At 38.8% G+C, this 18,940-nt stretch overlaps 1 protein-coding gene across 2 annotated transcripts in view; it reads right to left on the reverse strand.

Moving 5' to 3' along the window:
• The window catches only part of LOC119779004 (metabotropic glutamate receptor 4-like), a 283,302-nt gene that overhangs the window by 40,673 nt on the left and 223,689 nt on the right, over positions 1-18,940 (reverse strand). For both annotated transcript variants that reach the window (XR_005280165.1, XM_038278501.1), the window contains exon 7: positions 15,662-15,862. Coding sequence is in view for 1 of the 2 variants with exons in the window: in XM_038278501.1 (XP_038134429.1) it covers positions 15,662-15,862 (201 nt within the window). In the remaining variant the exon portion in view is untranslated. The remainder of the gene's footprint in view (positions 1-15,661; positions 15,863-18,940) is intronic.

Below are 18,940 nucleotides of genomic sequence, written 5' to 3' on the forward strand. Positions count from 1 at the left end.
AGTCTCGTGAGAGTCAGTCTTGCTTTACGGCGAGAACTGCTACACGCCCCCAGTTAAAAGCATTCTCGTTGCTAGCACAGTGGCGATCTTTGTGCAGTTATGCTACGTTCACATCGGACGCAGCAAAATCGCGTCTGCTGCTTCATTTTTGCTGCTTGTACCAGTTAGTTCTGACGCGCGGCTGAAGCAGCTTTGCTGCTCTGGCTGCGCGGTGCAAAAGTATGTCTGACGCGCGTTGGGCGGAGCTTCACTATCCTTTCTCTGCCTTGCAGCTATATTTGCTGTGATCAGTGGGAATAAAGTAGTTTTAATATGTGTTTAAGTGAGAAAATACACCTGAAAACGTAATCAGTACCGTCAGTTCATCCAGATTATTATCCAGCCTTCAATATTTTTTCTGTCGGAGCCGCTCAGACCCCCACATACCAGCGGTGCACCGACAGTAGGGATCCCATCAGCAGCCTCTGGCCTGGTCGCCTCCTCGCGGTTCACCACGGCAGCTGGTAGGTGTTTTTCATCTAAATAATCCAAACTGCATATTCTGCCGGCAGATTTCTGCATTTTAAGTTAATTTAGGCGTCAATAAACTGTTTAAGAGGAGTGATCATCAGCGCTGTGTCTCTCTACCTGCGTCAGATGCTTAAACGCGCCCGATGCGCTGCTTCAGCTGCTCAGACGTGCTGCGCCTGCTGCTCAAAACGCTCCGCGGGACCTTTTGCTGCGCCTTGACGTTACGTTGCATGTAAACTCGCTGCTTCTGTCGCGCCAGCTGCGGTGTGAACGCAGCATTAGTCATTCGTTGCGTTCGCCTGTCTGCTAAGCTCAAAACAACCGCGCCTGGCTTGACGGAGAAACCAGGAGAACAGCTGAGCATATTTACGACAGTGCACTTTTACTTTCGCCCTCTGGGGGGAGCCTCGCTGGAAAATCAACACCGGTTGCATAGTGTACCTTTAAGGAGTGGAGTTTTCCCTGTAGAGCAGCTATATCTGGTCAGAGCTTTAACTCAGGTGGCAGTGGATGTACTGCAATGCTGAATGACTTGGAAGCCATGGGAAGGTTAACTGGGTTAATTATTTAAACCTTGTTGTATAATTCCTGTCATGTGGTTGAAGTTGCAGACAAACAAACCAGTGCAGTGACTCTTGGATAGAAAAAAAATTGTATGCTGACAGGTACTCTTCAAAAACAGTGGCAGGATTTAATGTGACAGAATAGCTGTAGAGTATGTGACACGATTTGAGGTGCACTTAGGGTTGCCACCTTTTGGAAATCAAGAAAAAGGATGCCCATTGCCCAAGTCTTGCTAACTGAAACGTTTTATTTTATAAGGCTGTTTTTTTAGTAAAGGTGGGATTAATAAGAAATTTGTCCAAATAAAGCCTATAATCATAAACTGTTATATAAACAGCTTAGTTATTGCACAATTAACAACTTAATCAGATACTGTATGATCTATTGTACATGGCGCCATCATCTACAGGTGGTTTCTTTTTGTGTGGTGCTTAGTGAAGAACTTTTAAATTTACACTTAATATTGAATATTGTCTATGCCGAATGCTCTGGCAACTGCTCTATGCGAGCTGCAATAGAAGCAACAAACTCATCTGCATTCTCTCTATGACATCAAACACTTTGTTGGTAAGTGCTCATTTTTTATAAGAATGATCTCTGCATACTGATTTCTCAAAAGTAACATCATTAAGACAGGAAAAAAAAATGTGTGTGCCTGTATTATTATTTTACTCTTACTGTATTAGCTGGACTTACTCTTTAAATGCACATCTAAATGGATTACTACTGTACTACAGTATATCAAATAAATTACCAGTAACTCCAGATAAACAATCACTATAACCACAATAATCAAAATCATGTAAATCTCAGGAGATGGTTGGAGTACAAAGGATTTAATGCTTGGGATTCTGTGAGTCCTGAGCCCTTAACAGCCCACTTTGCATTCTATAATTTTTTTCATCCCTACGTATCCTATCCAGCCAGTGTGTCGCTTCTCCCCACTCATGTCAGTAATTTTTCAAGAATTTCCTTCTAAGGAAGTGGTTGAGTAGAGAGCAGTGGTAGTGGAGCCTGTCTTTAGGCAACCATGACAGCAGCAGATGTGCAGCTGAGAAGGTCCTGCTTTCATTTAACTGGCTTTAGTAGCTCCTGTTATTTTTGGTTCATTTTTGTTAGATTTTGTTGTGATGTGTGTGTGCTTTGTGTATTTTATTGGATATTTATGATGATAAAGGACAAATCGCGTCTCTTATTGGTTTAAAACAGGACATAATGTTTACCTGCCAAATTAAAGAACAATTCTGTGGCTGGTGTATTGTGATCAATCTACACAACCTGTCCTTCCTGCTCTCTCACTGTGGCAAAGACGTAGTCACCTGAACAAAAATATGCAGCGTATCACGCCCATGCGCATGTCCTGGGAATTACACCAAAATCACTTTTTGTCATGGCTTGAGGGAGCCCATCAAGACAACTACAGTAAGTAAAGGAAAGCTAATTTTACATATAATTGTAAGGTAATTATAAAGGTATGTATGTGAATGAAAAAAAAACAACAACATAGAAATACCTTCTAAGATTGCACAATGCTCATTTTGACTATAAATCATTAAATAAATGAACCTTAAATAAATAACAAAGTAACCCAAAGAATAATTTTGAAGAAATATGTTTTATTTTATGGGGACAGTGATTTATTGTAGAAGTGGTATAGACATCCCCAAAAACTTTCACCAGGAATTGCAAGGATATCCTTATAGAATTTACTGACCAAAAGGGGCAGAACAGAAATATCTGTTAGACTTTTTAAACTTTTCTTTGTCAACAGATTTACATGCATATTTTATCTTCTGTAAACTTATATGGCTATTTTCTGCAGATCTATAGTGAACAATTAATCCATGTTTGTAATGCAAATTAGATAAGGGATATAGAAAGATTTTGTGTTGGTTTGTCACTAAATGTGCGATACTCATGTCTCTGCAGAACACACTCGTAATAGCATACATAGGACAGTGCAAGTTAAAAACCCCAATGTCCTCATTACAACAGCAACTGGCAGTAGGATAGATGCATTGTTTTTGTTGCATTGGCACAGTGTCATCTTGAAAGCAATCACAATAATGTGAGACTTGAGGCTGGCTCTGACATCTGTAAGATAAACTGGGTGTGTTCCAAACAAGTCAGCTAAAACCATCCTTTTAGCTACACAAGAAGTAACACCACACATCTTCGGAACCAGTGAATAAAGGATCTGTTAAAGAAGAAACTCTAAAAGCTTTCTTTTATTGCAGACACCATAACGTATACTCCCAGTGAGAATAACAACGGACTAGGCACTGTTATTTGGTTTGCATTGGAACAGAAGTACCTCGCTCTCTCTGATGTGATTGCAAGAGACATAAACACTGACAAGAGGCCTCATTCAGTCTTAGCATAGTGAAGCTTCAACCACAGCCAAGCTTGCACTCCAGGAGAAGGAGCTTTAAACAGATTCTTTAAAGGTGTTGGGTCTGTAGTTTCTTGTGGCTACACAGCTTAGGCTGTTGTTAAAGAAAGATGCATATCCCAGCAGAAAAAAAAGTAACCACAAATTCAGATCCATTAAAAAAAAAAAACACTGAACGGTGATAGCAGAAAAAAGGTAAGTAATATTTATTCTCATGTCCGATTTCTGCTCTTTTCTATAGTAGCCCTATATCATAAACTAGTATGATTCTAATATACATCTGTTTTTTTTCTTTAAGGATTTTATACGATTTAAAACTATAACAAAGTACACATAAATGAGAACAACTCATACCCCAAATTGCTTGTAAATAATTAATTGCGATATATGGGAAAAAAACAACTTACCCTACTTCCGTAATCACTATGGTCGGTTGCTGATTTGAGGGTAAATGGCAAAACTACTGTTTGCTTTCTGAGATGTAACATATAATTATCACAGCACAAAGAAAAATATCATCTTTGAAAATGTGACATGTAGCAAATCCACTCTCAGCAGTTTGCTGGTTTATGGATCTGGACTGGATCGATATACAGCTGTGAGCTGATGCAATTAGATGAAGTGTTGTGTAACCTCAAAGCAACCCTCTTGGACAGAGTGTGTGAATAGTGTCTATCTGCTAGAAACAAAAATCAACCCAGAAGTGCTTACTGCCCAGGAGCTTCCTGTAATCGCTTCCAAGCATCTTTTAAACACACACACACAAAACCCTTTTGGTCTAAATTTGTTCTAAAAAAGATTTTTTATTTTTAGATACGCCTACAGCACATTTGCATTCAATTACTGAAATTGAAATTATCTGTATTTTTTGGGAAAAACATTTCAGTAATATTATAATTTCCATCTTTATGTGCTGGCTTACTGGAGTGCTGAGATGAAAATCGAAACAAGACGCTAATCTAAAAATCTACTATCAACATGTTTGTCTAGGATTAACAGGAGAACACTGAAGCTGTTATGCATCAGGGCAGGGAAAGCATTAAACCGAAAATGAGGCATGTTGTTTTTCTGCACTGTGCCGTGGGACTCAAAGCTCCTCAGCCGGTACTTGGGGGACATTAAGGGGATCTTGATAGCTTTGGTTGAAGGACACTGTTTACACTATTTTCTATGTGATTCCTCTCACCAGCTTTATACAGATAAACCACATCTGACAATAAAAAGTAAAATGAAATAAAATATTACTTTAGAAATACCTGAACTGTGATAAGCATTTATATTTATGAAATGTTTTACCTTTAAGAATGAAAAAGTGCTTTTAAAGCTACAGTGTGTAATTTTCAGCGACATCTAACGTCCAGACTGCAGACTGCAGCAAAATGAACGTCTCCCCCCCACCGCTTCTCCCCCCCAACAGTACGGCCAGCGTTAGGGGACAAAATGTCTTCCACGACGTCGGAATCACCTACCTTCTCAAGTGATGAGGTTTGTTTACATAGATAATTTTACAGATAGTATTTCATTAGTCTGTATAGGGTATAGATTTCATGTAGACTTTAGATAATAAATATACCCGTTATTTTTTCTACATCGTTGTGACGTTTTGGTGAGCTGCTTTGCATGGTGATATAAACAGACGAAGGAATTGTAGTCATTAGTTTAACAGCAAGATTGTGTTCGCTGGAAGAATATATATTCCCCGTTTACAGAGTCCAAGTCTTGTTTGTGGCACGGGGGTTACAAGGCGAGGAAGAGGGCGAGGACAGAGAGGCCGGGGTGGGCGTGCAGCTAGGGCCAGGCGAGGGAGGGGAGCCAGCGGGGTGAGAGCAGAGGAAGAAAGGCTTGAAGATCTCCAAAGGAGCCGGAGAGAAGTAACCGAGGTATATATCCAGAAAATTATTTTACAGAAAATTACTGAATCATTACCTGTGAAACGTCAGGGACGTTGCTGAATAAGTATACTGGAGAGTAACAGCATCATCACGCAGCATGTTATTGTTTTAGACAGGTCTGAGCATTCTGTACTCCAAAAACTGCAGTGATATTAGACAATTGTGTGTGTAGGATTAATTACCTGTCCAAGAGAAAACTGGCAACTTGAGCGTCACTTTGAAAACCTTTTTCCTCCATCAGTGACTTCCATCGTGTAAATGCCGTGCCAATGTTGATCCGTGTTTTTTGTCGTTTCTTGTCACGCTTGCGTTTATTCTCGTCGTGTTTCCGCTTCTTAGATGACGGGGGTTCGGTGCCCGCCGCTTTTCGTTGTGATACAGAGTAGGCATGATCCTCCATTCGTCTGATGTTTGGCCACACAGTGCCAAACAGTTTGCAAAGTCACTCACGCCTGCCGCCTTGTTCACCTTTCTTGTTACTGAGGCGCAGTATACCTGCTTCTTCTTCTTCTTTGGTTTCAGGCAGACTAAACGCTTCTCAGGCATAGTACTGCCATCTACTGTTCAGTACCGTCTCAGTTAATCTCTCTCAACTTGCCGTAGTTATTTTCGAGCGTAATGGGCGATCTCGCAATCCCTAGTTTGTTGCCTCTGCGCTTGCCGTAGCACAAAGATGTCAGCCTCCATGGCTGCGAGACCCGCTCCTATGTAATTATAAATAACGAATTCTAAGGCAACGCAAATATTATGGTTAAATGGCTGAGCTCATAGGTAATGATAAATAACATAGTTATGTATAATATATTAAATTTCTGACTTTATATCCCTGTAATTATTACACACTGTAGCTTTAAGGTTATTATATCTGAAGTGTGACAATGCAATTTGCTACCTTGGCTTGAAGTGAATTGCAGTTTCATTTTACGCAGTTTAAGCCAGTGGTAAATTATTCCAGAACAGAATGTTAAATCTGATATCCAAAAATAAATAAATAAATAAAATAAAATTAGCTTTTTTAAAACAGGGTCACAGTGGAAGCACGGAGCTTGACTTGAGCAGTTGCAGGATGACTATAAATGGAATTAAGTATTATTTCTTAACATCAAAAATTACATAGAAGGTTTCAGTCATATGAATTTATTACCATTATTATGTGTGCAAGATCTTGTGCAATAAGAACGATGGCAAATTGACTCGCTCAGCTGTTTGAAAGAAAATGTTTCTCTTCACCTCTCAAATGTGAATCAAACATAAAACTGATATTCTGTAATAAGCAGATATTAGAATGACAAATTAGCTTGAGGAGCAAGAGTTAAAATGAATAATTTATCTGTATAAACAGTGCGTACTCAAGTCTCTGTAAGGAATTTTAATTGTATTGAGTCCTGTAGCATTTTAAAACAGTGTCTACATAATTGAACTCTATATCAGCATTTTGTGTGAAAGCAGTCAATTATTAATTTGCCCGTCATGAAAGGGAACTTGACTGATAAGTGGGTATAATGTAATGCTGCATGAAGGGAAGGAATTAGGACAAAGAAATGAAGGGAAAGAAGTCAGTTGAGTGGTCCAAAAGAGCTGGCATCTGAAAGAGGAGAAGGTTAATAATACTGTGTGTTTGTGAAAGGCGGCAGCTTCCAACGGTGTCAAGGTAAAGTCCTGTAGGTCGTATGAACGCACTTCAAGGATTTGAAAGAGTAATCATTTTTTAAATACTTCCATACAACATTATAACTCAAGGCCTTGCATTACAGGAAGCTATAGTAAATCATACAACTTTTAAACTTTACCACCAAGAACAGTCCTGTCTGAAGGAAAGATTTTAATCTGTTGTAAAAACTGAGTCAAGCAATAAAAGAAGTTGTGTTATCTGGCATCTTTACTTTCTGAACTGAAAGGATTTTGACCTTGAAGCTTCCTTTCATCACCAAACATTCAGTGTTATAGAGAATGTTGCTACGAGACCAACTTAGTTAACAATGTGTAAAATGGTTAAGCAAAGGATGTTTTCACAGTTCAAATATAGGAGAAATTCATCCATCCATCCACTTTCTGGTGTCTATCTGCAGCTGTCTATGGGCAGGAGGCAGGGTATACCCTAGACAGGTCTCCAGTCCCTCGCAGGGCAACACATAGACAAACAGGACAACCAACCATTACTACAGTACAAACACTCACACCTAAGGAGAATTTAGAGAAGCTAATTAACCTAACAGCCATGTTTTTGGAATGTGGGAGGAAGCCGGGGTACCCAGAGAGAACCCATGCCTGCTCAGGGAAAACATGCAAACTCCAAAACTCCAAGCAGAAAGATCCAGGGCCGGGAATCGAACCTACTGTGCCACTGAGCAGCCGATAAATTCAATTTCTATAATTTCACATTTTATTAGTAAATCTATATACATGCACACACTCTTAAACTATCATGAACCCAACTACCAGACGGTGTTGATAACACATACATTCGGTTTCAGGATTAACTGCAAATTACATACAATAATTTCACGTTCTTTTTCCAAAATTTGTTTTAAATATATATTTGATGTGTAGAAACTTGCCCACCTCTAACGATGCACATGGAAAGCTTGGATTTATTTTGCCATATAAACAGTGATCAAATAAAAGAGAAAATCCTGCAGAATCATACATGTACAAGCTGGTTCAAACTAGGGCTGCAACAACGAATCGATAAAATCGATAAAAATCGACTTTTAAAAGCGTTGGCAACGAATTTTAATCATCGATTAGTTGTGTCGCGCGATTAATGCGTCATCCGCCGCCGCCGTCATCACTGCCACTTGACTAAAACGGGGGAAGAAAAAAAAATACGACAGAGCGAGCCAGCGCTGCAGGTGCAGTGTTGCCAACTCAGCGACTTTTCAGACCCCTCCAGCGACTATTTTTCAAAAAAGCGACTAGCGACAAATCTGGCGACTTTTTACGGTGTCACTGGCGGCTTTTGGAGACTCTTACGTGAAAGCATGTATCGTTCCTACTCTGCCGTGGGGCGCCTCCCCCATCCCAACCCCGTTCTCCCGCAGGAGTCCCTCTCAGCGCTGCAGTCAGAGCCACAGGATTTTTACCCTCAACGTCCAGACTGCAAATGCAGCGCACATGCGCCGGTGTCGTGCGAAAAAGTGAATGTCTGCGAGAATCCGATTGTGCTCGCGGGAGCGCGCACCGCAGCCCGCTGAGCGATAGCGTAAACCTGCTTTTCTCTGGATTAAACGGTCATGATATGCAGATACACACAGTTGCATTATAATATAGGCCTAATTAAAGATTCGAAAGCTTAACGTTTGTCACATAACGGCAGTTACGTGATAGACATGTTTCTATACTCGGTCTGATGACTTTGTGTAGCCCTGACATTGGAGACTACACTACAATAAATATGATTTACTGGAGGGTTTTCAATAAAGATATGATAACTTTTGCAACGATCCTCGTGACTCTGCATTGTTTTTTATCTGATCTGGCCGTATATAGCACGAGTTTCCCATGTTTCTATGTGTTTTGCAGTTTTCGGTTTTCACCCGTCAAAAATTGATTGAAGGCACAGTATAGTCAAAGATTATTTCTACCTAAATATGACTAGATTTCCTTCAGGAGATGCATGATTTAAAGATATGAGCTCAAAAAACAGCTTGGAACTCTTTTAAAGGACCATTACAACACAAAATAGCCATTATGACTTGCAAAAAATGTATTAAAGCCCAAATACTCTCATTTAAAGGGGATATCTGCCCAAATATGACTTGATTTCATTCAGAAGCATCTTATTTTAAATAGAACAAGTCCTTTTTAGGCAAAAATCACCTTTCTTCAACCACATTTGGCCTTTAATCAATTTCTAGCAGGGAGTTTTGACCAGCCGACTTGCTAGAAAATGATTAAAGCCCAAATACTCTCATTCAAAGGGGATAATTGCCCAAATATGACTTGATTTAATTCAGAAGCATCTTATTTTAAATAGAACAAGTCCTTTTTAGGCAAAAATCACCTTTCTTCAACCACATTTGGCCTTTAATCAATTTCTAGCAGGGCGTTTTGACCAGCCGACTTGCTAGAAACTGATTAAAGCCCAAATACTCTCATTCAAAGGGGATATCTGCCCAAATATGACTTGATTTCATTCAGAACCTCCATAATTTAAAGATCTGAGCTCACAAAATAGCTTGGAACTCTTTACCACACTAAAAAGCCATTTTGACCTGCCAAACATTGATTGCAGCACCTTCCTTGTAACTATAATATATTTACTGCCTCAAAATGTGTGGTCTTGACGCTGAAGCATCATATGTGACAGATTACAACCTCATATATCTCACACTAACTTTTTACGCAGTTTACAAGTTGTGAAAGCCAAAGATATAAAATCTATTCTATATTACTGATGAGGGACATGAAGTGATTTTGAGGCCGAACTCCCCTTTCAGTTGAACATCAGTAGCTTGAAACCATATTTGACAAGTGTAAAAATGCTATTTATGCATTGCATTGATTCCTTTGAGGCATGCGGACTGCACATGCATACTGCGTGTGTCAGGGTCAGTCCTGATTAGATTGATGTCACTTTTATTACCTTGTCTTTTCACTTCCTGTTTTATTTTGATACTCATTTACTCTCTCGTTTTAGGCAGCTTCACTTCCTGAGTTCCTTCCTGCAATCAGGATCTGCCACAGCCTAATGCAATTCACCTGGTGTATGTGCCCCTCTCTTGTTTGTTAGAGTATTTAGTTCCCACCCTTGCAGCTTCCCTTTGCCAGTTCGTCTTAGTCTTTTGAGCTTAGCTTTCCAGCCTTTTGCCTGTTAGATTTAGCTTTCTTGTGTTTTGACCCCTGCTTGGATTTGGACCTGCTTTGCCTCTGCTTTTCTGCTGGATTTTTTGTTGTTCAACCCTGGACTGAATTAAAAGAACTTTGAGTTTTAATCACTGTTTCAGGTCTTGCATTTGAGTCCTTCATTTCCGAGCCTTGTGACAGCATGCACACTTCAACGTAGCTTCTTAATTGACATACGCATACGTGCGCTGGACACTAGACGCACTTGCGACGTTGTTGACCATGGATCCCAGTCTCTTTGATCAAATAAAGTCATTCTTAACCGATGGAACTATGCCCCTTGGCTTATCTGCATTCCAACAGAGCAATTTTCGACGAAAGTCAAAGGCTTTTGAAGTGCAAGGTGAGATGGGTCCTCGGGAAATGGCGTCCGAGGGACTTATACATTTTCTATTTTTCTTGTTGTAAGAAGTACCAGAATTCATGTCGTTAGTTATACATATATAATTATTTTGTTTTTTTTTTTAATTTTAGATTCTGCAGCTATTTGTATTCTTTTTGATGGTCTATAATTGATAGTTAAGAGTCCATTTGGGAAGTGCGCTCTAAGACGAGCTTGTGCGTCTTTGAATGCATATTTCATGTTTCTCTAAGACTTTTTTCAAAACATGGTCAGCTTAACATAGTTTACTTCTTGTGTAATAAATTGTTAAATTATTAAATAGTTTTCATAGTACATGCTTGTAATTAATAATTTATTTATTTTTTCGCAGATGGCCATCTGTACTACCTAAGGCATAGAGGTCAGCCTAATTGTCATAAGGCCAAGGTGCTCCGTGGAAAAGAGGAGGCCAATGTAGACTTTTATGCCAGCAGCACTGGTGCACACTGTGGCCAGAAAAAGACAACAGAGGCCTGGCATGTCAGACGACATTAAACAGTGGGTCAGTATGAGTGTATGTTATCCTGCCATATCTATCTATCTATCTAAAAATAAATTATGGGACTCTAAGTCACACAGATGTGGAAAATGATCATACTTGTTTTTTGTCAGTTGAACCAGTGTACTGCATGCCAGGCCAGCAGAGTCGTCATTAAGCAGGAGGTGGAGTACAAACCAATAAAAGTAAAAAACAACAACAACATAATTTCAGTCATATTATATTTTACTTTTAGATAAAATGTGTTTGACATTGTACTTATTGAGGACATATGACATGATATTTTATGTGTTACAGGTTTCAAAACCATTTGAGCTTATTGGGATGGATCTGATAGGCAAGTTAAAAACAACAAAGACAGGGAATCAGTATATTTGCATCATGGTTGATTACCTGACAAAGTGGCCCCAGGCATATGCCATAAAAAACAAGACTGCTGAGGAAGTCAGTCAGTGCATCCTCAAGTTTTTTTTTTCAGTTTGAAGCTCTCAAGAGGATCTTGACTGACCAAGACATTTCTTATATGAAATCATATAAGAAAAAGTGATTTTGCAAGTGAAAATGGCTTTTTAGTGTTGTAAAGAGTTCCAAGCTATTTTGTGAGCTCAGATCTTTAAATTATGGAGGTTCTGAATGAAATCAAGTCATATTTGGGCAGATATCCCCTTTGAATGACAGTATTTGGGCTTTAATCAGTTTCTAGCAAGTCGGCTGAGGTCAAAACGCCCTGCTAGAAATTGATTAAAGGGCAAATGTGGTTGAAGAAAGCCGATTTTTACCTAAAAAGGACTTGTTCTATTTAAAATAAGATGCTTCTGAATGAAATCAAGTCATATTTGGGCAGATATCCCCTTTGAATGACAGTATTTGGACTTTAATACATTTTTTGCAAGTCAAAATGGCTATTTTGTGTTGTAATGGTCCTTTAAAAGAGTTCCAGCTGTTTTGTGAGCTCAGGTCTTTAAATCATGCATCTCCTGAAGGAAATCTAGTCATATTTAAGTAGAAATAACCTTTGAGTGACTATACTGTGCCTTCAATCAATTTTTGACAGGTGAAAACCGATTGAAAACTGCAAAACACATAGAAACATGGGAAACTCGTGCTATATACGGCCAGATCAGATAAAAAACAATGCAGAGTCACGAGGATCGTTGCAAAAGTTATCATATCTTTATTGAAAACCCTCCAGTAAATCATATTTATTGTAGTGTAGTCTCCAATGTCAGTGTCATGATGGGTTCACTGAAAGCGACCCAAGAATGCAGAACACCACTGACGGACACAAGGATGAAAGGTTAACAGTTTTATTTTGCACAAACACACTGAATATTCTGGTTCAGGTTCGGGGCCTGGATTCTGGTTCACCGGAGTCTCCATGAGAGACAGTTCAGTTAGCGTTGCCAACAGAGGTTTGATTTCCAGAAGTCTACTGATTGTACCTTGAGGGTTCTTGAGGTTAGCTTTGGGAGAGTCACTGTTGGTTCTGGAGAAGAGTTCATCAGCAGAGTCCGTAGCTGCTTCAGCGTCTCACGTCTACTTAGAACAGACCTTGGTTTTGGGTTACCCAGCTCAAGTTTAGAGCTGCTTGGAGGTTCTCTGTGAATCTTCAGGTTTGGCTCAGAGGGTTGGCTCGGCAGGTTAGCTCTTCCAGAGCTTTCACAGAGGAGGCACAGGTTTCCTGGAAAACAGACACAGGGGTTAGAATCCAAGCTGGATTCAAAAGTCATAGATTTACTCTGAGGATCTAGGCTTAAGCGCTGACCAACTGGAACAACACTGCGGCGTTGAGGCAAGGTCTGAAGACAGTTTAAGTAGTGGATCCTCTGATGATCTTGACGAGCTGCAGCTGTGCAGGAGGCTCCCTCAGAGGATCCACGGCGGACTCTGCTGGAGAAAGGTGGAATTTCTCCAGCTCCCAACAGTCAGGGCTACACAAAGTCATCAGACCGAGTATAGAAACATGTCTATCACTTAACTGCTGTTATGTGACAAACGTTAAGCTTTCGAATCTTTAATTAGGCCTATATTATAATTTAATTAGGCCTATATTAAATGCAACTGTGTGTATCTGCATGTGATGACCGTTTAATCCAGAGAAAAGCAGGTTTACGCTATCGCTCAGCGGGCTGCGGTGCGCGCTTCCGCGAGCGCAATCAGATTCTCGCAGACATTCACTTTTTTGCACGACACCGGGATTTATGGCGCAAATTGATCACAATAATTAAAATAGCCTGCGCTTTGTAAAGTGAAAAAAGTCGTAACATGCAAATTTGTAAAAACAAATTAACATGGCACGGAACCACCATGTTTGTTTCGTTTTAAAGTGGGAAACGTAAGTTTCTCAGGTAGCTCATCTGATGCTTTCCTTACCTTGTTAGTAGGTTACAGACAGTGATAAGGTTGGCTACTTATTTTACTATTAATTTCATTTGAATTAGCTTAAGCAACGTTTATATTTCCTTTATAAATAAATTAACTTGCAAATTATGAGGGCAAGACTTTTAAAGTTTAAATCTTCTGGCAAGGTTAAAGTAAAGAAGATCCTGCAATTTATGGAAGTAAAGCAGAATAAAATCCAGCAAGATCAGTAATATGTCAATTAATTATATGCCAGATTCCCATGTAAACATCTGTCTTTGGAGGATGTGTTTTTTAGCACCCCTAGTTCTCTCATTTTTATTCCAAATACAAATCTCTATGGTTAAGTATTTTCTCAAGTAGCAACTTTAACTGCTATACTTTCCTGTCTTAAAGCTGCAGTCTGTAACATTGAGAAGAGAGCAGACTTGGACTGAAAATTTGAAGAAAAACAGGTTTCACGTCACTCCCCCACCCTCTCTGCTTCACTCATGCCCCACCTCCAAGCATGCCCCACCTCCAAGCTCCACCCCTCTCACAGCATCTGCGCGGCTACCGCATGCGACCACAAGCGTCCAAGCAGCGTACGCGGCATGGAGTGTGAACCGGTAAGAGCGATAACTCACCTCCAAGCAGCTAGATATAAGATGCTGGTTATACCGAAATTTGCCGTGTAAGCAGTTGTCGGCAGGGGCAGTAAGGGCAGTTTCTCTTTCGCTGGTGGCTGTCGCTCCGCCATGACTTCCACTCGCGTCCTCCTGACTGCGGCAGCCGGGCGCTGCGGCAGGTTAAGCGGTGAGGGGGGGGGGAGCTGTGATTGACACTCCATCAGACGCTCCTCTGGCTGTGATTGGTTGTTTTGACTCGTCCCGAATTATTCTTTTCAGATTGAAATACAGGCAGTATGCGGGACCAATTGAAGCAGTTTTTTTCACAGGTTACATATCACATGTACTGCTGTCTGGGCATAGGGACAGTTTTAGCCAATATGACAAAAAAGTGATTTTTAAAAACTTACAGACTTCAGCTTTAAAAGGCAGAACTCTTCTAGTCTAAAAAAAAACGAATTTGTTGAAATGGGGGGACCTATTGTTTGAACCCCTTAGGGGCTTTTAAAAACAAAAATGTCTTTTTTTGCACTTTATGAAACAAAGTACCCTATATTTTGTGGATGTACAGCTACATTTCTCATGTAAGTTTGCATAGTTTTAACACATTTATTTTTCATATTGCACCAGTACAGTTAATGAGCAACCTGTACTTGTGTGCTTGTTTGTTCTGTCTAAAATGTTTATTTTGGAATAAAGCGGTTAATATAAAAAATATTTTTTGTCCGATTAATCGAAAAAATAATCGTCCGATTCATCGATTTTTAAAATAATCGTTAGTTGCAGCCCTAGCACAAACAATTAATTACTTAATTCATATGATTAAATCAAGAATTTTTGTTAGTTTTTTTCCCAAAGAATTGTAATAATAAAATCACTTTTTCCTTTTGAAAACGTGTCAGCCTCAGAAAACTCATGATATCACAGCTCTTTAATCGGAGCCTATGTTTAAAGCTAAGAAAGAGTAAAAATTGTTGTATATAAAAAAACAGAGTTCAATAGGAAAATTACACATAAATAAAAGCAAAATATCAAGTTTGTTTTCTTTACAGCATGAAAAAATAACAGCTAAGTAAAAGGTCACCCCTGTTGTAGAGATTAAGTGCTTAAGTAAGGTTTTTATGAAAATAATTATCCTTCTTATTTTGTAAGGAGTTAGCAAAAATATAATTACTTGAAAGCAAGTAGGACATTCAATTGCCAGTGTGTATAGGACCTTTACACCACCAAGAAGCAGGAAAAAGAAAAGTAAGAAAAGAAAGTGGAAAGACACCCAAACAAAAGAAAACACCAGAACAGCTATTAGGTGCAGAACAAATTTTAGAAAAAACAAGCTGTAAGACACATGCTGACTTAACCTTGGTTCCATCGGACTTGCAAATGACAGCTTGCTTATTCTGGGTTTGCTTTTTTCAGTTTTCAGTTTCACTTAATTAATAAAAAAACTGCATAGAAATATAGTCTTAGTTAGTAATTAAGTGTATGTTATTGGCTTTTTATTTAAATTGTAAAGATGTGAATGATCAGGAGATTATTTGATTAGCAAAATAGTTGCTAGTTCCTGCTCTTAGTGAGTTCATAAATATATTTCATTTTAAAGGAACTGACCTGAGAACTTCAATCGGCGAATATGCTTGAGCAGGTGGGTTCCGTTGATGGGATCCATTTTAGCGCAGAGACCCACCTTCCCAGGGCAGAGTTCTTTGTGCATGTTGTGTAAAGCATGAGCCATTGAATACACCGCATCAATAACAAACTGCACCTTTCCTTCTTGCTCGTAATGCGAGTCCTTTCCTATTCGCTCCTGATCTGAAAGACAAAATGACATTTACAAATTAAAGTCATGTATATTCTAATATTTGTTTAATTTATGTTGTATTATTATTGGATTAGGTTGGATCAACTTAATGACATATATATCTTTATGTGTTTTTTAAAGGACTTTTTATGACAACAAATAAGAAGAAATAGAGGTCATAGTCCTGAAATATCTGTGTTATTGTTTGGGCCATTCTAGAAGCCTATATCCCATTACACATATGGGAAATGTATTTTAGTCATACAGGAAGATACAATGACATTAAAGTTGCATGCAAAGCATTTAACACAGCATCATAAACAATGTAAGCAGATGAGCCTCCCACAGATTTTTGAAACTTGTCAAAACGTTCTTCAAAATTAATGACACACCTTTCATATGAAAACAAGCATGAGCTGCCAGGCCATAACACAAATTTTAGGTGGTAATTACAGAGATTACCCAATGATAGCCTCACCGTACCTAAATGCTTGCAACTTTATGACAACCTTCTTTCAGCACTGAGTTATCCCTTTCTTCAATATGAATGATGCTTAAAAGTTAACAATTACGGACTGACAACTTTCTCTATTTTCTAATTAATTTGGCTCACACTCACAGAGCACTCAAATTGAATTTCCATGGAGCAATTGAATCATGCAGCCCCTCCATTTCGGTATGCAGCGTAAACTTAATCTATCTGTATGATATATAAAGGCAGCCAGATTGAGGACTTTGGAACTTGGGTGATATGCTCAATTTTCTTATTTTTAGTAAACCTGCTTGCAGTAGATTCCTGCTCAGCTGAAGCTGTTTGATTGACTCAACAGTTAAAATTACATTAATTATTGATTTATGTTTGGAATCAAGTTTGTGTGGGTTGTGTTTTTGTGTGTTTTCCCTCCACCACCAGGGGGCGCCTGGTTCTCGTTGGCCTTCTCACACACCTGCGGATGGTTGCCTCATTACCAGAGGACTCTTAAGCTGCTGACTGCCACTACCTCGACGCCAGAGTGTTTTCCAGTTTTGGGTACTCAAACAAGCAGAGTTTTGCTCAAACTGTCAAACTGAGTTTTTTTGTCACCTGAGTCTTTACCATGTTTTTTTTTTTTTTTTCCTTTGCCTCTCGGCAGGAAGTCATCCTTCAAACTGGACTTTTTGGACACTCTCCCCCTGGAAGGATTGTCTGAGCGTCAAACTGAGCTGAGGATTCAAACAGGTGCTTTAGATCAACTTTTCCCCAAGGATTGTTTGGGCTTCACACTGAGCAGGGGATTCATCTCCACAGGAAACCGTTCAAGTACCATAGACAATCTAAGTGGCAGTCAGCTCCTCTGGTCCTCAAGGAAAAACCTCAACCTGGGTAAACCCTGTCCACCCTCTGAAGAGCAATTCTATTACTGGAACAACCCACACCAACTGGATTCAAAGAAAGACACATTTTCTGGAAACGTGAGTACTGTTGCCTTTATTCCCTTTTACAAATCGAAACACAAATTTCCCTCTGAGCCTGAACCAGGATCTTCCCCTTCACTTTTCAGTCCCAGTTCGCCAGTGTTCAGAACAGCACTGGATCCTTCTCTACCAGTTCATAATAAACCTGTTAAACCCTCCCCTGGTCTCTCTGTTTGGTTTTCTGCATATGGGTCAGATCTTTGGATAAAATCATGACAATTTAAAATTATGACTGTCAGTGTAGATTCTGAGTTGAGAGAAAAACTAAAATAATCTTTATATAAATATAGGTCAAAATAATATCATGCAATCTGTAAATGATTCAGGACCTAAACAATTACTATAGATGGATTCACAGAAAGAGTTTAGTCAATAAACTTTATTTGAGGCTACAAATTGTGCACAATATTAGCAAAAAATATCTATCTTAGGACTTGTTCACAGAGTAATGTAAATATATCATTGAAGTGTGCCCCACTTATTAAAACTTGGCTTTTAGCCTCGTAGAGCACCTTAAGTTGGGCTGATCTGTGCAAGCTATTTGGAATGGACCTCTTAAATGAATGATGTTGCTGTAGTCCAAAAGGCATAGAAGAAAATGCATTGCTCCTCTGTGAGTCTTATTCTTTCACCACTGAATGGGTCCTGCCTCTTGCAATTAGCTGGAAGGTAAACATTGGAATCACTGTAGAGGAGCAAATCAATTTCAATATCTTGAGGGGAAGTTTTTCTCTTCTGGGAAATCTCATCAGTTATATATATATATATATATATATATATATATATATATATATATATATATATATATATATATATATATATATATATATATATATATATAAAAAACTCTCTTGTATTTCCACTGAGTACAGATGCAATTCTCCCTAAGCTTTTGCATTGGATCTTTCGCTGGCATGCTTTTGCCTTTTTGTCATAAACATTGATATGACATCAGTAGCTTAAACAATCTTATGTTAACTCAAATTTGAGTGAATCCTGACCTTGCAGGTAAACAATTAAGCAAAGATCACAAGTATAAATTGATATATTTATATCTGGACAAAATTTAATCCCTCTATAGTCTCAATGTAATAACTGGTGATTGGAGTTAATATTTGTTTGGGCCGAGTTGTTGCATAGTTTTTGTAATTGTTAATTGCTCTAATAAGGTAAGGCCTGAGCAAAAGACCCAATATGTCAATCCAAACTCATCCTTTCTCTCCATAAGCCTCAAATCATAATGCATTCACATTGTAACTCTGCTGTATGTGGATAAGAGAGTATTTAAAAAAATAAATCAGGTGTGTTCAATTTAGATTAACAATAGACTAATTACTGCGGATAAGCTAATGATAAAGCTGAATACATATGTATTTACAAAACTGCAGAATAGAATTCAATTAGGATTTGCAAGTTAATAAGAGTCTGACAAGGTTTATGCTGCCAAACTCCCTTCAATTATGATTAACGTTAGGAAAAAAAACAGTATATTTAATGCTATGAAAATAACTTTGCTTGTGTATTTTTTACCAGAACTGTTTGGTGAAACCAAGAGTGCATAAAATTGTTGTCTATCTAAATGTGTTTAATTGGATATGATTTAGATTATCCCTGTAAACGATATACAATGATAA

The sequence above is a fragment of the Cyprinodon tularosa genome, unplaced genomic scaffold (genome assembly GCF_016077235.1).
Source record: "Cyprinodon tularosa strain WSP-4 unplaced genomic scaffold, ASM1607723v1 ctg141, whole genome shotgun sequence".
NCBI classification, from domain to species: Eukaryota; Metazoa; Chordata; class Actinopteri; order Cyprinodontiformes; family Cyprinodontidae; genus Cyprinodon; species Cyprinodon tularosa.